Source organism: Orbicella faveolata, unplaced genomic scaffold (assembly GCF_042242905.1).
Source record: "Orbicella faveolata isolate gen_17 unplaced genomic scaffold, um_ofav_v1 contig_2, whole genome shotgun sequence".
Taxonomy (NCBI): Eukaryota; Metazoa; Cnidaria; class Anthozoa; order Scleractinia; family Merulinidae; genus Orbicella; species Orbicella faveolata.
In genome coordinates this window covers 11,941,263-11,964,280 of record NW_028301547.1, presented here as the reverse complement: position 1 = coordinate 11,964,280, position 23,018 = coordinate 11,941,263, and the positions used below count along the sequence as shown (strand labels likewise).

General features: G+C 38.1%; 1 protein-coding gene and 1 pseudogene across 2 annotated transcripts in view; both read left to right on the top strand.

Moving 5' to 3' along the window:
- Window positions 1-23,018, top strand: part of LOC110046028 (DNA-dependent protein kinase catalytic subunit-like) — a 290,155-nt gene that overhangs the window by 180,763 nt on the left and 86,374 nt on the right. For both annotated transcript variants that reach the window (XM_089289604.1, XM_089289605.1), the window contains 11 exons: window positions 4,013-4,071; window positions 4,479-4,559; window positions 5,475-5,543; window positions 7,235-7,342; window positions 7,627-7,725; window positions 8,237-8,364; window positions 13,723-13,817; window positions 15,960-16,062; window positions 18,453-18,586; window positions 19,831-19,897; window positions 21,141-21,319. In XM_089289604.1, coding sequence (XP_089145730.1) covers window positions 4,013-4,071; window positions 4,479-4,559; window positions 5,475-5,543; window positions 7,235-7,342; window positions 7,627-7,725; window positions 8,237-8,364; window positions 13,723-13,817; window positions 15,960-16,062; window positions 18,453-18,586; window positions 19,831-19,897; window positions 21,141-21,319 — 1,122 coding nt within the window. The remainder of the gene's footprint in view (window positions 1-4,012; window positions 4,072-4,478; window positions 4,560-5,474; window positions 5,544-7,234; window positions 7,343-7,626; window positions 7,726-8,236; window positions 8,365-13,722; window positions 13,818-15,959; window positions 16,063-18,452; window positions 18,587-19,830; window positions 19,898-21,140; window positions 21,320-23,018) is intronic.
- LOC149111981 (uncharacterized) lies at window positions 9,013-12,227 on the top strand (annotated as a pseudogene).

Here is a 23,018-nt window from a genome sequence, read left to right as displayed (position 1 = left end):
AAAAACTAGAAAGGATGCAAAAACTTGAAGAGTATCACACAGTTATGGAACAACAGTTGGAAGAACGAATTTTGGAGCTGGTACCTTAGGTACCCACAGGGAATGCGATTCACTACATCCCACATCAAGCGGTGATTAGAGATGAAGCAGAGTCTACAGAGATGAGGATAGTGTATGATTGTTCAGCAAAGCAAAACCTGCAGTCACCGTCATTGAATGACTGTCTGGAGGTTGGTCCACCCTTACAGCCAGTGATCATTGACATCCTGCTCAGAAACAGAGTGAAACCTTTCTGTGTTACAGGAGACAATCAGAAGGCTTTTCTTCGAATCAAAATCAGTCCAGAGGATAGAGACGCCCTTCGCCTGTTGTGGTATGACTATTTGAAATAAAACTGTGGGCCCCAAATAGTTATGTCACACTTAAAATATGTCACACCTTAATAATATTTTTACGCCTGTTTCCTAGACGCATTACCAAGCGGTTTGTATACGCAAATCCGCAGGTGTCGTTTTTTGCGAAATGCAGAATTGTATCTAGGTATATATACAGGTATACTTGATTGTATTGTTAAACTCCCTGAAGAAGTGTGCGCTAGTCACACAAAACGCGTAGGAGAAAATAAACAAGTTTTACAACTCAAGTAGTTTGCAGACGTGCTGCTCACTGGTTTTACTTTAAAAAAAAAAAAAAAAAACTTTGAAAGGTGTTGAGGATGGCCCATTGACAAAGAGAAAGATGTTATCCACTATCAACAGTATCCTTGACCTGCTTGGAATTGCCGCACCTGTTGTCATTGTGGGAAAGATACTGTACAGTAAAATTTGACTAAGGAAACTAAAGTGGGATGAAGAAGTACCAGATGACATATGTAAACCCTAAGTGGCTGAATGATAGGAAGAAGTGTCCTAATGTAACCATTCCCCACGGTGTCGTGGGTGCAGGCCTGACCAAAGTGATCCTGCATGGATTTGCAGATGCCAGCAAGTTGGCTGTTCCAGTAGCTGTATACACCCTTACGCCACTGCACCACTTTGCCAGAATCTGCTTGTGGCAAAGTCAAGGATAGCACCAAGAGATCAGTCAATTCCCTGCTTGGAACTTGTTGCAGCACATACCCTGAGCAGATTGATACATCATGTGAAGGAAGTCTTGAAAGATCAGCACATCGATGGATATCACTGTTGGGTCGACAGTGTGACAGTGCTTTATTGGATTAAGGGTCATGGAACCTGGTCTCAGTTTGTGCGTAATAGAACCAAGGCTATCCAGGACAAGGAGTATTTACAGTGGCGTCATGCTCCAACTGGTGACAACCCTAGCAATCAAGGAAGCCGTGGCTAAGTGCTCAAGACACATGGCCAAATCAACCTGAAGTGTCCAAGAGCCCAGAGAATGACAAGTAAAGGGTGAAACCCAAGTATGAGAAACAGCTCCTAGTGAAAGAAACAGAAGAAGCTAATGAGACCAGCTTCTAGGAGTAACTGCCTTCGTCAAACGATTCATATCTTTGAAGAAGCAGAAAGGGCCACTAATGACTGAAGAACTCCAGGCAGCAGAGAAGTTCTGGATCATTCAGTTGCAAGTCGCACAAGCATCAAAGTCAGACGTAGGGTTGAGCAAGGGCGAGAAAGGAGTATTGAGATGTGTTGGCAGAGTTCTCCATTATCATCCTGTCTTTCTACCAAGAAATGCACGCTGGCTACCTTAATCATTCAACAAGTCCATGAGCAGATGCTGCATGGGGGAGTGTCGACAACCATGTGCCGTATGAGAGAAAAGTATTGGAAACCAAAACTGAGGTCACTCCCAAAGAAAGTGATCTGCAATTGTAACATTTGCAGGCGTTACTGGAAGAAACCAATTTCAACATTGCATAGATCAGATTCTATTCTGCCAGTTTTCAGAACTGAACTGTCAAACCCTTTTGCTGTTACAGGGGTGGATTTTGCTGGGCCTGTCTACTACAAGATTAAGAAATCTACTTTAAAGGGACACATTGCACTATTCACCTGCGCTAGTACTCATGCAGTACATCTCAAGTTATGTCGTGACCTGTCTGCTCAAGAATTCCAGAGAGCACCAAAGGTATTTGTTGCCAGGAGAGGCTGCCCTCAGACCATTGTGAGTGACAATGGAAAGACATTTGTTGCCTCTGGAAAATGGCTATTGAAGCTGAAGAAAGACCAGCATCTGGCAAATTATATGGGAGTTTTGGAGATAAAATGGAAATTTAACTTGACCCGCGTGCACCATGGTGGGGAGGCTTCTTTGAACACCTTATTGGCATCATGAAGAGAAGTCTATCGAAGGTGATTGGCCAAAGCCTGCTAACCTTCCTAGAGCTAGAGGAAGTCTTGCCAGATGCTGAGATGACCATGAACAACAGGCCACTCCTTTATCAAGGTGAAGAGTTTGAGAAACCAGTGCTTACCCCAAATACCCTACTGAGAGGGGAAGCAATCCCTATCTTAAAAGAAGACCTGGAGAAGATTGGAGAAGAGAAGTCACTAAGCGTATGAGATTTCTGGAGAAAAGCAAACAGTACCTCCAGAAGAGATTCATGAAGGAGTATATTCGCGCCCTAGAAGAAAAGCAACAGCAGTCTGAAGGGAACACTGTGAAGATACCAAACACAGGGGCAGTGGTGTTGTTAAAGGGTGAAACAAAGGATAGCGCAATGTGGAAGCTGGGGCAAGTAGTGAGCAAGATTACTGGCAAAGATGGAACGGTTCATGGGTAGGACCAAATCGACAAACCAAACAGATTGCTAATGATCAGATCAGGAACATTGTTGAGCAGGGATTTAAGGACGATTAGATTGACATTTAAGCTGTTAAGTTATATACACTTAAATGGGTGGAGGGTGTCTGGAATTGTGAAATATGCAAATTAGTCTAGCCTCATGGAGGTCATGTGACATGCAAATTAAGGCCTCATGGTAGAGATGTTGCAGAGACGTTTTTGTGTGGTTGTCTGTACATTTTTTTGGATGTGACAAAACGGAGCATCAAATCAGGAAGAGACTTGAGCTAGTGATTTTATATTTGGTGTACGAGGTGAAAACGTTCCCCATGAAATTATATTTTTTGAACTTAGTACTGCCTCACATAACCAGTTTTGAGATAGCTCTGATAGTAATAGACGAGGCAAATGCCTCTAGGGATTTGACGTGATTGTGGTTTCTTAATTTCCCAGCTTAGTCACAGGATATGGCACTTGTTCTTAAACATTTTTAACCCAAACTGGATTTTATTTTTTTCTTTTAATAGTATAAAAATTATCCTACAAAGTGTAGCAGGCGTATGTTGACATGGCATGATGCAGAACAAAAAATGGCCCATTTAAGAGCCACCATATATATATCTATGACCAACTAAAAATTCATGATCAACATATTGCCTTCTGTTTCAAGTTAGTAGTTATTTGCCGTGGGGAAATTGGTTATTCCAATTCTATTGATCATAGTCAAGTTGTACAGTAAGTGTTTCATGCAGCCAGAGTTTATCCCATTTTCAACAACATTAACCCATTGACACCCGTGCCAACTGTAACTGGCTATGACGAGCCTTTGTTACACCTCTGACATCATCACCTTTGACCAAAGTTAGCATCACTTATACTCAAGTTCTGCAGGAGGAAACGGTCTTTCCATCATTGATTGGGTCAATTGGACCACTCGCTTTCTGCAAAAAAGGGATAGTTTCACAATGTCTCTCCCATTCAGAAATCCATAAACACATCACAGGTGTTTTCATGATGCCCTTTAAAAGAAATGAATTCACCAAAAAAATCTTAGATCTATATGGTCTGGATGTGACTTATTGAGGCTGATGTCCCTTGATACAAAGGGGCTATTAATATGGGGTCCACTTAATACAGATTTCACCATATTATGTTACAGGTAAGACAGATAATTGAGCCGTTGATTTTTCAGATTTACTCTACAGCAGTTGGGAACGAAAATTAATATTTGGGAGTGCCACTGAGAAAGTTATGCTTATCTTTGCAGATCCATTGTTGCCACGAGTTGTAGAACTTGCAACAACATCTAGTGATAGACAAACAAAGGCAAGTGATGTTTATGTAATCTTGCACGTTATATACATGTACATGTAATAAGGTATTATATATAATTACAGTTTCAAGGTTTTTATTAGCTTTGTTTGAGAAAGCTAATTTTTTTTTAACTTTATAAAAAAATACTCCATTACATCAAGTTGTAAAGAAGATAGCTAGAATTATAATAATAAGTTCCGAAAAAATAAACTAAATCAATCAATACCAGTTGACAAATTTGATCATGCATTGTATGATTGATAAGATGAGGTAGCATGGTTTCGCAAAGTTCCTGCATACTGTGCCTGACATAGTTATGTGACAAATGTCTGCAAATTGATAGCTGTATTTGCATAGTAGTGGTTTTCTGTTTGCAAAATGGCTATGGCAGTATTGGATCTTTGTCATGACATTTACAGGTTGCAGCCTGTGAATCTCTTCACTCTCTTGTCCTCTACATGCTTGGTAAAAGTGTCACACAGCCTCAAGGGACCAAGAAGGTCAGGACTGTTTTAAAGGATTCACAAAAGCCATTGTGTGAAGTTTGGAAGTAACGTAATTTGATAACTGTGTCAAAATTCTGATACTCTGAATTTTGATAATATTACAGAAGTGAAATAATTGCCAATTTCATGACAATCTGTTGATTATGTACTTAAAATCGTTGCCAATAGATGAGTTTGGGAACTGGTGCCTCAAAGGTCAGCAGGGAGGTATCCATTGCAACCCTGCAAGCAGGAACCACCCCTGCATGCAACCACCACCTGGCGCCATCACACTAAACAGACTCCAGTGGAGAAATACTTACATGTACCTTACCCTTTACTTACATGTACCTAAACCCATAAACCACAAGGGCGGGAGGGCCGGGAACAAGAATCCTCAATGATTACAGAGAAATAAGCTGTTACTTATATATCTTCAGCCAGAGATCTGTAAGGATCAGGACAACACTTAAATGATCTAAATCAGCTGCAAAACAACATGAAACATACATGTATGTAGGCTGCAAGCTCCTGAGGTCACCCACAGGTCACGTGTGCAAATGGGGGTTGACTGCTGACTGCATTTGCTTTATGTGGCTTGCATATACCAACATAAAACTATTTAAGTTAAATTTTAAGGGGAGACACTGGAGATGTTGCTTTCATTGAAGACATTTATTAGTTTACACTAAGAAAATATTTGATCTGTATGCATGGAGTGTACGTAAAATTGACCTTTTAATTACCAGCAGGGCCCCTTTCAATACATGTAACAAAGTGTTTTTTATTGGTTACACAAAATTCTGCTAGGAACTTCTCCATTTATTGGATTATGCTTCTATCTGTTTAAGTTTGAGGTTGAGCAAACTAAATTAAAACAAGATAAAATGTACCTAGTGTTTATTTGCTCTATTGGTAATTAAATTGTAGAGTCCAATGGAAAAGTTATGGAAGCATGTATTTCCTACTCTCCTGCAGTTAGCATGCGACGTGGAACAGGTAAGCATAGCTTGCTATTGTGTAGATTAAGCCAGATCATGCAACAGTGGAGAGTGGCAAAGGGTTTTGTGTGACGCATGATGGCCCCAAAGTTAGCAGGGTGATGCACGATTGAGACCAAATTAGCTGCGTGATGCAGGACAGGACATCACAACATGATGCATCATTTGCTATTATACAAGTACGTGACTTGTGATTTACCAATTAGATTTCTGTGATAAGTGAAGGATTTCATTCATTTGAAGTACATAGAGTATTAATAAAGATTAATAGACCGTGGCAGACGTGACACCATTAATTTTTCTGTATTTTTCCGTCCTTTTCTTGACCTCTGATGTTGATCATCTTCGTGGATCTTCATGATACTCTAGGTCCAAAAAATTGTGACACAATGGGAATAACTCAAAGTAGTTAAATTTTGCACAAGGACCATGAAATTTATTTCTTCATCCTAATGTGTCGACTGAATGAGCTTAAATCAAGGGGGAAATGTTGTCCACATGTATTAATTTTTTTGTATGTAGTAGTGTCATTTGATGCCTGGGGCTTAAAGTTTAGAGATAAGCCAATGACATTTCAGGGGAGCAAGTAATTGAATGATAAACTGACAAAAGTCCTTATGTTCTGATTATTATCAATAATATTCATTGGTAAATAATATTCAGCTAATAGATTCTAATAACAACTAAGTTATACAGTACATGTAGCTAGAAGTACAGTAGCAATACAGCACACAAAGCTTAGCACAGAGCTCTCATGTGACAGAGTCCACTTTTAATCAAAATATTGGGTGCCGTATTTTCCAGTTTTTAGCAAACAAATTTTTGTTCAGTAAGAAAAGGCTGATCTTCTAAGCTCACAGTACACACTTAAATGGTTGTCCTTTGACATCAAAGTAACCTGAAAATTCATTGTATGATGAACTGTGAACCACTAAGCTGCCAATAATGGGCAAGCAGCCCACTGGGAGTCATCTAGGGCAAGCAGATCATGTGTTTTTAAGAGGCAGGTTTGTTTTTTTTACAGCTAGCATATTTATAATAGTGTACTTTCAAAATGGTTATTTTCATTAAAAGGAAGAACAGATCTGGAGTTAGCTTTTAATCCTGCTTTGTGGTCAATAAAAATACCCATCAACAGCGTGCTTTTTGATGCCCAGAATGCTGGAAAGTGCATTTCTGAGCTTTTAGATTCCAAATTTTTCTGGGGGGGACATGCCCCCAGACCCCCCTAGGGTTAAGGGGCCTCACGGCCCCTTTAGTGGTCACAGCCGTCTATTACACCTTCAGTGGCCGCTTATAACTAATGTCATTGACACCCCTGGTTATACATGTACATAAACATGCAATAGCCTCTATTTGGTGCAAAAATATGTTTGGTTTTAATTTTGCCCACAGACATGATCCCGTCAGAGAATCAACAGTTTTGCAAGAGTGAGGCTTAAGGTCGAGAGGTCGAGGGAAACTGTGAACTTCAAAGAACAGATAATGTTCAAGGACAAATATCACAACATGTTTTTAAAGTCAATTGCGGGCTATTGTGTTTATTACCTTTCAAATATTTTTTTACAACAAGCATGATCTTTTGACTCGGATATTCCCAGTTTTAGCTTCACAGCAATGGTGTGCAAACGAAAATATTCGATGGATTATCAGTTATGTTATTCTTGTCACTTGCCACTTTTTGTGTAGGTGTCTGAGCAGCTTTTCAAGCCATTAGTTTTCCAGCTTATTCACTGGTTTACCAACAACAGAAAGTATGAGAGCCTGGAGACCATGGCTCTGTTAGATGCAATTCTGGTAGGATTTGATAGTTTTCTTATCCAGTTTATTTTAGTCACAACTTGATATTCTTGCCTAGAAAAGTTAATGTATACTGAGGTTTATACATGTGCCAGGTGGCCATGAGCTTCTATGGTAGTATCCTTGTTTTATAACAGAGGCAATTTTACACTTGATCAGGAAGCTCTTGAAGTTCCCAAGCATTGGAAATATACAAGGAAAATATATGAATTACAACACTATACAGTTATATGTACATGATTATATATCAAGAAAATAAAGATTAAATTTTAATTTGATAGGATGGTATAATCCACCATGATAACACTGCATTACGAGACTTCAGTGCCCAGTGTGTGCGGGAATTCCTCCAGTGGTCAATAAAACAGACAATTGAAAAGGTTTGTCAGGTTATAAGGTTTTCAACTGTGTGCAGGTGACATTCAAAGTCCAAAACTGAAAATGCTATGTAAAGTTGTCCCAGTGCATTGTGGCTGCTCCAATGAAGGCCACCCAAAAGCAACCAACTCTTTGCAAACTGAGTGATAGCATCTGAGTTTTAAAGTGTTGCTAAGATCAAATGTTTACCACTTGCAGTTTTAGGTGTATAACAGAGAATTTCACAAAGGATTAAAGGACATTTTTTAGTAGGTGTCTTTGTGGTAAGACTTAGTTTTTAGAAAATGTCTTTGAATTGGAGGTTGCACAAGTTCAGCTCATCTGTAAAATGTGCACACACCCAGACTGTATGAGTGAATTAGTTCTAATCAAAGCTGGTAATGTAATCAGTAGGTGGTAACACTCTGCCAGCAAAGTACTGCATTATACCAGGTGGTAATGAGTGTGTGTTAATTAAACAGCAACTGTGTCATTATTTGATTACAAGATAGCTGTTTTATTTGTTATCATTAGCAACTTGAAAAGAGCCCAATAAATATCAAGTCTTTGTTAAAGCGACTCTACAGTCTGGCTCTCCATCCTAGTGCGGCAAAACGACTTGGTGCTGCACTGGCTTTTAACAACATCTACACGATATTCAGGCAAGTTTATCTCTTGGTGAAGAAAATGTACATGTGTGCACTATGTAAAACATATTATATTATTATAATTATGATAATAATAATAATTATTATTGTTATTATTATTATTATTATTATTATATCATTACATCATGCCTATGTTAGTTATTTGTTGATACCACAAAGGTATATATTTTTTTCATAAAACCCCATGCTTTCCTTGTGGTACTATTTTTTTTAGAAAAAAAGATTAGTCTGCATGAGTGTCAACTACATACTAGTTGTAAGATGCATGTACATTACACACAGGATCATGCATGCAGGAGGCATGCACTCTGGCATCGTGTCTCCAGGGGATATCATGTCCGCATGAGCCATGCGCATGTTTTGTGTCCTATAAACAAAATGCTTTTCTTCGCTTAGGGCAAAGTGTAGTGTTCATTTTTGTATAGAACTAACGTAACCTATTATTGTATGTATCAAACAAAGTAACGTTTTCTGATGATTTCAAACTTCTCCTTTCGTCAGAGTTCAAATAGTAAAAAACTTTTAGTTTCTCTTCAGTGGCTTGTTTATGTTTTTCCTTCACGCCTTTTAAGAAAGAGACTAAAGCATATATGTAAGTCTATTTATGTTTCATCTGAGAACTGGGAAACTATACAGTGAATAATTTAGCCAGATATCCACAGTTAAGGCATCTTCATCAATATCTTTTAAGAAATTATGCCGTTGTGTTGCTTGTGTGAAGGAGGCTTAATTTGTTGTCGTTGTTTTTCTTTGCCTTGAATGAAACTACATGTAGGCACATACCCCTTGTAAGACTATTTTTAGTAGTCGCAGAGCCTCAAATTTGTTGTGCTTTCATGTTTTAGTCCTTTGTTTTCTGTATTTCAGTTATTCTGTGCATATTTGTACATGTATTTGTTATTGTTTTTGGTTACCTAACCTTTCATACTTTCATGTACATTTTTTCATCCGTTGTTTCTATTGTTCTGCCATTAATTTTTTAGTTGCATTGTCTCTATGCTTTAGTTGTCGTAGTCACAAAAATAGCGAACCACTTGTAAAAGTGTGAATTACTTAGCCGTGTGGATTTCGACCACATTTCATTTGAAGATTTATGTAACTTTGTCATGGATGAGTTTGGAAGTAGCAGTAGAAGGAGAGTTCATTTTACAGAAGCACTCGAAAGTCTTCGATTTAAGAATTCAAGATCAGGAGGTTTGTCGTGAGTCACAACGTTGTGTTGAGCAACTGAGACCCTCCTAGAAGATGCGAGAAATGTGGAAGAAGTCTCAAAGAAATTGTTAGAACTTATTGAAGCATTTGGTTGTTTCGAGAAAGCCCATTACAAGTACATCGCAATGCTAACTGGAGAAATCGTGAAGGACCTTATTTCCAGGAATATTGTCAGAGAAAGGAGCATTTCGATTCAAATATCAAGCGATGGATCAACTATGTAAAATCTCATTCAAGAACTCATGAGGGAACAGAGATCCGACCGGAAGATTCCACAAGCATTACTGGTTCTCTTCAAAGTTGCAACTCAATGCGTGTGTCTATTAAGAAGTTAAAGGCCAAGGAAGCTTTGGCGTGCCTTAAAGTGGAGCAGTTGAAGGAAAAACAAGAACGTTTTAGAAAACAAGAGGAAATGAATATGGAACGTCAATTTTGGAAGCCAAATACTAACTCAAGCAAGTGCCTGTTCAAGCAAAGATCCTCAAAGATTATTCTCCCTTTGGAGGAGCAATACCGAACATTTTCAAGCAACCTGGTCTGTGTGCTGGAGGAGTTAGTTCAAAATGCAAAGTTGACCCAAAGAAGTTAAAGATGTCAAAGCTCATATTGAAAGGAGCAAAGTTAATGTAGTGATAATAGTGACCAGATAGTGAACTCTCTCCTACAGATTCTGTAGACAGCGATTTTGCCATCGTTGAAGACATGCTAGATAACCTGGTTTTGACGATAAGACAAGGATTTGCTTTGCCCAAACCAGACTAATCCATATTTGATGGCAACCCTATGGAGTATTGGAGTTTTATCTGGTCACTTGTTTGAGAATACTACTGAACAAAACACAATGAATGAAAGTGAAAATCTCATGTATCTACTGCAGTAAACAATGGGTGATGCAAAGAAGATTGAGTACTGCATGGTAATGGTCCTTGAAAGGCATACATGGCTGCAAGGAAATTGCTCAAGGGGCGCTTTGGTCATCGGTGTACAATTGCTGCCGAGTTTGCCAGCAAGATCACTGAGGGTCCTCAAATAAATCTGTCCAATTGTTCAGGATTACTTGAATTTGCCGACCAGCTAAAAAACTGTTAACACACCCTCGAGTCTATTGGTTATCTAGATGAGATCAACAGCACTGATAACCACCGAAGAGTTGTACAAAGATTACCATTAATTTTCATCTTCGCACTAAGTTTGTTGAAGTGGCAGACGGTATCCAGCAATCTGGTAAGAGACCAAACATCAAGGGCATTTCCATGTTTGTAGCAGCAAAGGCAGTAAATTATAATCCAGTATTTGGAAGCGTTATGGATGTTGCACCTGACAGTAAATGGAGTGTTACTAAACCAAAGCCGAGTTCAAAATCGAGTGACCCATCATTCACCCGTATCACCATGGTTAACCCCCAAGGAACCGCATCAGGCAAACAAGGCAACCAGTCAAGGTGTGGTTCAGGGAGTGAGTGACATTTAAATGCGAAGATCTGTGTTTGCCCAGCCTGTAACAGGAATCATGTTTTGATGAAATGGCACAACTTTGAAAGAAAGACCTTTGGTGGACGTGTTCAGATAATGAGGAAGGCTCAGCTTTGCCACTACTGCTTCAGTATAAATTAATTTATTATGGTCATTAATCACTTGGGGCTGCCTAACCATGAGTACATGTCAAGTTGATGTTTGAAAGCGAAGGCATCACACCCTGCTCCATCCTCCCTATCATCAAGGATCGAACAATATATTAATCAGGCCAGTGAAGAGAGCATCACTCAGACTACTCAAATACCACAAGCTTTACAAGATACTCAAGCTACTCAAGCCACCAATCTCCCCATATCCTAGGTGGACAATCGCACACTACTCTTAAGCTGGAAGTGGTAAAGTGTGCTTCAGGATAGTGCCAGTGAAGGTTCATAGTCTGAAATAGAGCAGGGAATTGTTGACCTATGCCCTTCTCTTCAATAATGGATCGAATGTCTCCCTGTGTGCTAAAGGCTTGGCAGTGCATCTGGGTATTCAAGGAGAACAGAGAACGGTCTACTTAACAATGTAAGAGAAGCAAGATAGTCCTAAGTTTGGTTAAGATATTAGCTTAACACTTGAAGCCATCGACAGGTTGGACAAGTTGGAAATCTACAGACTGTGGACTGTTGACAAAGTAAATGTCTTGAGCCACAGCATTCCAACTGACCAAGGCACTAGAAGATGGCCTCTTTTGTAAGACATCAATTAACCAAGCATCAATGGGACCAAGGCCGAGCTGATCATAGGATGCAATGTCCCAGAGGCCTTTTGGGTACTGGAAGAAAGGTGTAGCAACAAAGGTGGCCCATATGCTATTCGTTCACCACTGGAACGGATGCCAATAGGCAGAAGGAAGAAGGTGTTCTAATGCAGCAACTTGAAAGATTCTGGAAGAATGACAATGCTGGTCTGATTCCTGATTGCAAGGTTTCCATATCCGTTGAAGACAAAAAGGCTCTAGCAGTGATGAAGAGTTCAGCCAAGTTGGTTGGTGGCCATTATCAACTGGCTCTTCCCTGGAGGGAGCCCGTGCCTAACCTTCCTGACAATTGGATCATGGCAGAATGAAGACTACAACTGTTGAAGAAGAGATTCCTGCAAGATGCCGAGCTGTTTGAAAAATACAAAGCAACCATTGGACATTACATGATTAAGGGGCATGCATATAGAGTTCCATAAGACAAGCTTGTCATGAAAGATAAACCACCATGGTACCTCCCCCATCAAGGGGTATCAAATCGTCCTGTTCAATTTTAAAGTACTCGCAAAATTTGGACTTTGCTGAAATTGCTTGCAAAATTAGATGAGTGCTCACTTGCTCGTGCTTGCAAAATTTCTGCCACTGCTTGCATGCTCAGATTCTCATTAAAATGTGCTCAATTCCCGTATGGCAAAACTGGGAAACATTAGAGGAACATGCATGCTTCCTCGTTTTGGTGACGTTTTATTGAAACAGACGGGCATAATGATTCTTTGCAAAAGGCACCCCCAAAGGTAGGAAGTCTAGAGACATTAAAACGTGTAGAGTATTACTATTACTATTTAACCTTCAGAGCTTGTCAGAGCTCAATCTGTTAGATCCTAGAATCCTCCAAATAAAGCGTCGGTTGCATTGAATCTTTTTTCAGTAACTCAGCGGGAAAACAATTTGCCAATCATCGAAACCAAAATTCAAAATGATTGGTAGACTAAATGCCACGTTGTCTACATTTCTCAGGAATAATATAACCAGAAAAACCTTCCATGTTGCAAACTGCAATGTCTGGTAAAATTTAGCTTCTTCTTGAGAAGTGTTCACAACGTCAGATTAGAAAGCTTTAGATCTCCTTGAGTGTCCACCTAGTCTGTACTGCACTGAAGCTCACGTGAAGCTAACTGACATAATTTGGCATCCGACAAGGCACAGTTGGCTGCTAGAATTGTTTGAATGGTGTCAGCCAGATTACTTGGTGCAAAATGTTTCCTTTTAATAAAAGAGAAATTCCACCTAGCGGAAAATAGACATTTAAGAGAAATCTAAATGCATCATAATCGTCTGGTGACACTCTGACCTGGTGGAACCTGGCCTCCACGTGTGCTGCAAGGGCTACTTGATCTTGACCAGATCTTGTTAACTAACCCACAATAGTGTTAGTTAGGTCTGGTCCACTAAGGGGTTGGTCGTTTAAAGACATCCCTCTAAACTTTGCAGCACAATTGATGTTTGCTGGGGTTAAACACAGGGTGATGGGGGGTATCAAATGGTCTTTGCGAGCATGCGAGCAGTGCGTTTATTTCTGCGAGCATGAGCAGTGATCAAATTTGTCTTGCGAGCGACGAGCACTTTGCAAAGTACAGATGGTGAGCTACGGGCACTTCGTAAATTTTACAGTATCATAGTCTATTGATGAAATTTTCAATTTTTATTGTATGAATATGTTATAGCTTTTAATATCATCGTTGCTGTAGTTACTGTAGTTATGTTAATTGTAGTAGTGGGATATCTGTAAACTAGCTGTATGGCTAAGAATATATTGCCACTTTAAATAAAGTACCCTATCCTTTCCTATTCATAAGTAAACCTCTAAATTGCTATCGTAGTGAATTCATCATGCTCTAACAATATTGAACATTTAACATTTAGGGAGGAGTCTTCATTGGTAGACATTTTTGTGTTGGAAATCCTTGTAAATTACTTGGAAAGTTTGTCTCTTGCACACAGTGATGACCAGGCAAAAGGTACAGCTTACTTGAGAGAAAATTAATTTTTAGATTTAAGAATGTTAGACTTGGTTATGAATAAACCAACATGTACAACGGTCAAATTTTTACCTCTTGAATTTTTACATTATTCACATTGAATTCCACAAAAAAATAAAAATGCTGTTTACCGTATCAAAATATCTGCATTGGTTCTGGAGATATTTAAAGTGGTACTGTGACAAAAATCGCATCTTTCCTATCGCAGCCATTTTAAAACATAAACAAGTAGCCTGTGTGAGAAGAAAAATGCTGTTTACTGTATTCAAATATCTCTTTTCGTTCCAGAGATATTCAAGTTTTTAAAATATGCAAGTTAGCCCAGTGATGACGTCATACACTTGACCAAATTTTGATGAAATATGATGAAAAAAGATATCTCATCCAATTTGGATCAGAAATGGTTGATTCTTTGCAGAAAGATTCTACTAAATGTGCTCCACAATATGAGCTTAGCAGTTTGGTTACCATGGCAACACACTGGGTTCCAGACCTCCCCAATATTAGAGGCATTTCTGGCCACCTTTGGCGTTCCATTTTGTTATTTGCAAATGGTGCCTCATATGCTTGGTCCAGCAAGCATAGAAATATGTTAGCTCAAGTTTGTGGCCTTGTTTAATGTTTTACAAGCTGAAAATCACTAACATATTGAAATCAAGCGGGTGAGGACTTGGGTGAGGACTTCCTGTAGAACTATTAGCCTACCAAGTTTCAATGGTCTGCACTGCAAATTAACCAAGATAGCTTTATTTATATACTTGATATAAAATTGGGTTGAGTGTATGATGTCATCAGTCATCTCATTTGCATATTTTACACATTTTTCAAACTTAAATATCTCCAGAACTAATGCAGATATTTTCAAACGGCAAACAGCATTTTTATTCTTTCATGGAATTCTATGTGATACACCTAAAAAATCAGTGGGGAAATATTTGATCATAGTACTACTTTAAGTTTGAAAAATATGTAAAATATGCAAATGAGAGGAGTGATGACGTCACACACTCAACCAAATATTACATCAAATATATAAATAGAGCTATCTTGGTCAATTTGCAGCAGAAACCATTGTAACTTGGTAGGCTATTAGTTCTACATGCAACACACCTACAGCTATAAAAATTTCCGTTCTCATTACAACTTACTCTTTTCCATTCGCCTCCAACCTGATTTCAATTTAAATAAGGCCATGAACTAGACCTAACAAATTTATATGCTTGCTGGATCGTGCAGATAAGGCACCATTTGCAAATGTCAATATAGAACCCCTAAGGTGGCCAGAAGAGTCTTTAATATCAGGCAGGTTTGGAACCCAGTATGTTGCTGTGGTGACAAAAATGTTAAGCTCATATTGTGGAGCACCTCTAGTAGAATCGCACTGCCAAGAATCAAACATCTCTGATTCAAATTGGCTGAGATATCTTTGTTCATCACATTTGATCAAAAATGGGTTGAGTTTATAACTGAACAATGTTGAACATATTATAGTGTTTGACTAAACAAGAGAATGTTTGACTATGACTTACTACTATTGTTACAATTGTTGTAAAAGTTACAGTTGTTGTTGTTCATTAATGTGCTGTGTCATTCATGCCAAAAAAAGAAAAAGGTGCCACATTGCAATATATGTAAGTGCTCCTCCTTGAGCTACCAAAAGTAGATTAGCACCTGGGGTGCTCATCTGAATCATGTGCAACTTATGTATGGCGTGAGCACAAAGTCACTTTTTCGCTTTATTACTTACTCACTTTCAGTTTGGCAATCACACTATAATTAATGCCCTAATTTCATAGAAGATGCCAATTGCACAGAAACAGAAATTAGTTTAGAATTAAACATCAAATTAATCATTCAGCCAGATGGATTTGTTCTCTACATATAAACGATATCCACTGCTGTCTTACTGGTCATTAACAATGGAATTGAGTGGTGCATGAGAGTCGCATCATATAAACAAAATTCAAATGAGAAATAATTATCATTCCTTCAACCAGGTTTTCATTCCTGACCGCAAACTGTTTGGTCATGTGCTCAGTTTTCATTGCGCTCCAAGCCATAAAAACATCCCGTTAAAAGGAGTTTTAGAACTCTTGAATTGCAGGTTTAAAAATTTTACAGGTACTCGAGATCAGTGTGTCCAAGTTATTTCTCACCTGGAGAGAATCATCCGAGCAAGAGCACAGCTGCTAAACAAGGAAAACAAGCGAAGAAGAATTCCTAGGTACGTATAATTGAGAACATTTTTGTAAAATAACTGATGTATCCTCACAGAAGAAAACTTAAACGCGGAGTGATCCTATAAGGGCTGGTTTTCACTAGAACATAAGCACAAGCATAAGCATAAGCACAAGTGAAAACAGCCACGACATAAACATAAGCATAAGCTGAAACATAAGAAGAATGAACCCACTTATTTGTCTTGTGCAGTTTTCACTAGTAACGCACTCGACATAAGCATAAGCACAAGAAAAACGGAACTGTTCGTTTTTCTTTTGCTTATGCTTATGCTTATGCTTATTTCTCAACAGCGTTAATCCTCAAAGGAGCAAAGACACATTTGAGTGAACAGCTCGAATTCATACGATAGGTTTTTTGAAATTAAAAAAGTCAATTTTCTTTGTAAACCCTTTTCCTGAGGCTATCATACATTTAGTTCAAAAGGCCTTGCTTACTGTAAAATAAACCAGAAAATTACACCCGTCGCTCTCCAGAATTTTGTGACAGTGCGCTAAAATTAGACCTGAGTGAATAAGCCAATCAAATGGGAGCATTGGTCTTCCGTTGGGATTTGTGATTGGCAGGCTGAACACCTCAGCCTCGTTATATAGGATCACTCCGTGTTTAATCCGTGCAGAGTATAAAAAGCAAAAAAGACCAGAATTATGTTTTGCCTAGTAGGAATTTTCTGAAATAAACAATGCCTCCATGTCTCTGTCATTATATACAGTGTACTTGTATAACCGGTTAAAGGTCATGAATGCAGTGGTTGATCGAAATATGCTCACCTCTAGGTCAGGTTCTCTCTATGATGTCTCAAAAGAAACTTGACTTGGCTGTTCTCTGTATCAGAATAATTATAACAACATACATAATAGCAATGAATGTTGATTCCTTGAAATGTTTTTCTTTTTCATTATACTTGTAATTCGGAAAAGAAATTAAGTTTTCCTGTTACTCGTACAAGAGTTCTGAACAATTATGTCTTAGATTTTTTATTACATAACTTTATCCTTGTAAATTATAGCAGAGCTCCAGCAGCCAAAAGGGCGACCAAGCGGAGCCCCATACACATATAGGAAAGAAAAGGAAACCCATGAATTGATTTTGTCATGGTTATCATGGCTAGCGGTATTGCTCGTGGGCTAGCAGTATTGCTTGTAGGTTGAGAGAGACATGCTCCCTCGGTCTGTAACATCCCTCTTTGATATTGGACATCCATGTTATGGTCAATTGATATCTGTCAAAACAAGGTATCTGCTGACCAGTCACATGTTATTTTGAAGTTGACCACTGAGCAATTGCTGGTTTTGATTGGATCACAGGCTCATGTCAGGTCAACTTGTTTTAAACAGGGCCGGGTTTTCTGGAAGCTGGTTAATGCTAACCCAGGATTATAAAAGCTAACCGAAGTATAGTTTTTTCTTGTATACAAATGTTTTTCCCTGCTTTTGTTTTGCAACCTCGTTCATTTGGGAAAAGTCTTGGGAACGAGGTTGGTTGTTTTGTGTATTTTGAGGACCTTGAGATTATTCAAACTCCAAACAGAAGGTGAAGAGCATAAACGGAAAACCTCACCGTAAAGTTACAAAACTCAAATCAAAATTTTCGCTTATCCTGGGTTAGCTTAATCGGGCTTTGAACACCCTGGTCCAGGAGCTCCACTTTTAGGCTTGGCTAAATCTATATGCAGTAGAACCCCGGTAACTCAAACTCTGAAGGGAAACGAAAAACAGTTCAAGTTAGCGGGGGTTCGAATTATCGGGTTCGATTGAATATCCAACTTGCCATGTTAATAATTGATAGTTTACTGATTTTTCGGCACTTCAGTATACAGTGACAGCTAAAGGCACCGCATCCAGTATGACTCAAAAGATCTGGAAATGACTCTCAAATATGTGAACGGTCGGTTGCTCTAATAAAATCGTATTGCCGTGGTGTTAGTTTTGAGTGTTTTTACCGATTACATGACGAGAAAAGCAAATACAATGACATCCCTGTTGAGTTACATCAACCAGAATTCAAGTTATCGGGGTAAATTTTTATCAAGGGAAATGAAATTTAGTTTGAGTTAGCGGGGAAGTCGAGTTATTCGAGTTTGAGTTAATCGAGTTAAAATGACTGAAAAGGGGGGTCAAATCCAAGGGAAATGGGACTTGGTTGGAGTTAGCGGGGGAGTTCAAGTTATCCGAGTTCGACTTACCGGGGTTCTACTGTATTACAATAAATTAATTACATATATATTTCTCTAGGAATGCAAGGGTTGCATGAGCATTTAATGATCGATCAATGTGTAAATTTCATTACATTTCATTTCCATCATTTTCCTCTAGTGTATCATGGAATTGTCTTGTTGACCGTATGATTTTGACCAGCACTGTTTTTAATGTACAGGGGATTTGGAACTTTAAGTGCCATAACCTTGATTCATATCATCCCATGGCTTGTCAAGCAATGTGGTAAACCAAGCACTGAGTGCCGACATCAATGTATGAGACTTCTCTGTCAGCTGGCACCACTTCTGCCAGGTAAAGTCTTAGATATAATATGAAACATATTGCATAATCTCTGGGAGCAGTGTCAGAGGTAGTAAGACCAGGTTAAAGCACTTTAAGGGAGAGAGAAGAATGTACAGATGCATAACTTCGTAAATGATGTGAATGGCACTCATATCATGGCAGGGTTTTGATTCGCAATGAGAATGTCCAATACTCATTCTGAACCAAATTCGTACACTAAATGAAGAGCAGAGACCGTATTCGTAATATTTTAAATAGGTCAGTTATTTTATAGCTCCTGTCGAGTAAACATTTAAATTTGTGTCTAGCCAATGAGTTCATTATTGCACACAAAAAAGAGAAAAATATTGTGAAAATTGCAGTTGGTTCGATGATTGTTGCTCCTAACACGCTGTCAATTGCGTGAATGATATAACAATCTTTATTCATAGATAGTGCACACTGAATCAACTTTATGTTTGGGATGTGAATATGCCATACTCGCCTCTTGTCAAAGGCTTTAGTAAAATTTTCACTAATTTAGTGATTTGATAGTCGAAGTCGAAGTCTAGCTGATGAGTCAGCCAATTGGGAGCACAGGTCTGGTCACTGACAAAATGAAAAAGTATAAAACAAGCTATGAAATACGAACTGTGCCTGGTCTCAGGTCATGTGGTTAATAATATCAGACCCCATTGTTTTCAGAAGCTTCTCATTCAAGGTACTATTGGTTGCATTGATTGGTATTGGTGTTGAGAAAATTGGAAACACAGAAATGTCAACAATGATTTTGTGTTGAACTCCAATAAAATGATCCTATATGCGTATACATACTGTACCAACCAATTGTTTAGAAATAACATCCCTGAGGATAACTGCAAGTCCTCCACTGGGGCTTATTAGAGAACTTCAGTGTTGCAGAGTAGAAAAAGTGACAAAATTGAATTTTTCACACTCATTTATGTATTTTGTGAAAGGGGAGATCATTAACACAGATGATAATCTCACCTTACTAGCATTAAAAGAACAGTGGGCTCACCAGGTGTACAAATCATGAAATCCCCACAATTTAATGCAGCGGCCATCAACACTTTTTGTTTAGTCTCGCGCTCTGTGTACTTGCTCAATGTGCTAGCAAAATACCTGGTATTTACAGTAAGGATGTGAGTGTGAATGTCCTTAGCTCTGCTAAATCTTGACTGAGGAGTTGTTCAATTTAATATTTTCACCTTTTAATTGGCAAATCATATTAATTTTTTCCTTTTATCTGATAGGTGTAAGCTCTGCTGCCGAATGGATGAAGAAAACGTATCAAGATCATCAATCATTTTTTGTTCACAGGTTTGAAAAAAATAATATTGTTTTATATTTAGTGCAGTACACTACTGTGCAAAATCAATGCAAGTGAAGTTCGCCAAATTTTGTGCATTGTTCTGTTATACAATGTAGTGTACTGATTGAAATGCATTTGGTGTCTTAGAAAACACAAGAGTAACTCAGATCACAAGGTGTAATAATCTACAGTGGTTTATGTTTTTTGTTTAAACTTACACAGCATACTCGAAGACAAGGACCGTGTTGTTGCAGGCACGAGCAGAAAATAGCTGGAAAGCAAATAGCTTCTAAGTCCTTACACATGGATTTAATTATGGTCGTGAATGAAAGTTATTTTTTCTGACAATGTTTTCCACAAACACTGCTTTTACGCATAAGCAGGAAATAGTTTAAGAAATAATAGTTCCAATGATGTACAGTTCAAAATAATTGTGGCGTCTTTAAAAAGCACAAGAGCCATAGAAGTCAGCAAATGAATGAAAAAAGGCGTCAAGATAAATAGGTTCTAAAGATATTTTGATGCCAGTTGCAAGCCCACTTTCATCTATTACGTAAACAAAAATCCCAAAGCGCCCACAAAATAGCTAAGATGTAATGTTGTTTATATCTGAAGCAAAAAATTGCAATTTTTTGGCCACTTTGCTGTGCAAATAGAAAATGTACATAATTAAATAAAGAGATAAACATATTTATGCAGGGTGACCATTTCATTTATAAAAACTGCTATCAACATGAGTGCTGCGTAAAGTAAATAAATAATTAATAAAATAAAATTGTGTAGTGTATACACTATAGTCCGAGGAATGCAATTTTGCTCTTTAAGTTTAGTTTTGGAAGTTGTTTTTTAAATTAATTTTTTTCAATTGTGTAGACAGAGATGTTAACTTCATGCAGCTTGTTTACTGTTATTGTTTGCTGCTCAGTTTATAATAATAATCAAAGAACGGTGACCATCCTTTAACGCGCAAGTAGATTACATCAGCGCAAAGTTACTCAGACATATAATATGTACAAAAATTGTTAATTGTGTTTTTTTCACTTATTTAAATTCTTATGTCACCTCTATATTTTCACTGTTTCCTTGAAAATGATGTTAGGAACATCAAAAGGTTGGACAACTATAGTTTTTATTTATTTATTTATTTATTTATTATTTTTTTCTTTTTGTCTTGCACTGCAAGACCAGGTAATAATTTTAATATTTTGAACTTACTGTACCTGTTGAATTTTTCTTTTATTGTGCTGTTAGATTTGAAGGTGGAGGTGGGGGGCAGAATGGTATTCAGCAATATCCCACCCTGTCAGATATTGGTGGGCCATTTTCATTGAAAGAGACATTCCTTTGGTTTGACATGCTGCTGGCAGCTCTAGATTGCTATACTTGGAGCTTCAGTGAAAGCCTTTTGTTGCCAAGTCAGGTCTTTGCTGGTAAGCAATATATATACAATAAATAAGTATATGCCATAACAACTGCAGAAGATATTAGCTACTTTTAGTGTCCACATTAAATAGAGGTCACATATATGACGCCATTGTAAGGCTCTGCAAGGTCGTTGTGGCGGTGCGTTTGGCTTGTTTACATGTGGCAGATCCGTGCATGTTAATTAAGACAAAGTGAGGAAATTCAATGTGTAATCTTGTTTCAGCAGAGAAATCAATTAGAGAGTCTTCAAAGAACTGAAACAATTCCGATGATACATGGCGATTACACATATCACTTTTATTGCACTTGTATGCACAATACAATTGATTAAGTTGGACCTGAAACAGTAAATTGTATTGTATACAAAATAATCAATGGCTTGTCGGTAATAAAGGCTAATTTTTGAGTTATTTTTTTTGGAAAAGAATACCTCTTAGTTGGCGCGCTGGGGTATGTTATGGACGGGTCAATGGATGAGTGAGTGAGTGAGTGAGAGATGTATGTATGTCACACCAATCAGATTGGAGCTACTATTAACAACCAGTCAAATTGCCTCTTGTTAAGGTGAATCATTTGTGTGGAGATTTCATCCTGATTTTAGAACGGCCATCTCTGTTTTTCTACAAACAGAAACACGTATTTTTCTGACCTTTCCGAAGCTTCCGTTTGCTATGGTTGAGCCCAGGACTTTGTGGATGGGTTTCAAAACAGTTCAAAATTCAATAATAAGCCGAAGAATCATAGTCTTTGGAATACACTAACATGTCATCAAGGCTTTGCCCTGGGAAATTTCGAATGAAATGAGTCTAAGCTGCTCAGTAACTTGGTGAATTCTAGGACAGGAACGATTGTTTTTAGGGCAAATGCACCATTGGGATGTTGAGGGGGCATTTGTCCGTGGTGGTATTCGCCAGGGTCCCATCGATATCATTTGCATTACGTACAGTTCACGAAAAAAGAATTCAGTCCAAACCGTTTATGTTTGCGCAACATGTTTCAGTTTGTGAATGCAAGTTTCAATTAAGTAGCGCTATTTAGGTGGCTGTTCACGGAGTAATACAGTCTTCTCGTTGAAATGTTCCTTGGAATCGATACTGAGATACTCATTTGAAGTGGTTTCTCTGTCAAAACCAAAGAAATTACGGACGGCTAGTTATGAATGAGAACACTGCTGAGGTTTGAAATTTGTTTTTGTTGGAGAGAAATGTAACATGATATTTTTATTTGTTAGTTTCAAGTGGTAACTTGACACTTTTGTTTTTCACGCACGAGTAGTTGCAATTAAAACTGGCGAATCAGTGACTCTTGTTTACATGGTCAGAATAAACAAACAAAAAGCCAATCTAGCGGCTCGTCCAGAAACTTTGACTTGATATAAATGTTCTGACGTCTCATTTCTTAGTGTCTTCAGCGGCAGTTTTATTTCTTGCATTTATGGAAATTCATAAAAACGGGAATTCTTAAAAGAGATTTTCTTTAAGGTTTGTAGTATGGAACATCTTCAAATATTCCTGAAGACTGCATGTCGGCAAGTTAAACTGCAAATTAATTAGATTAGACTTTGAGGTGACTATGGTTAGCCAAATGTTGCAAAATTCAACAACTTGCACCTTCATATTCAACAACTTATATTTATGTTCAACAACATATATTTACATTCAACATTTTATATTTATATTCAACAATACGCATTTTCTTTCAACT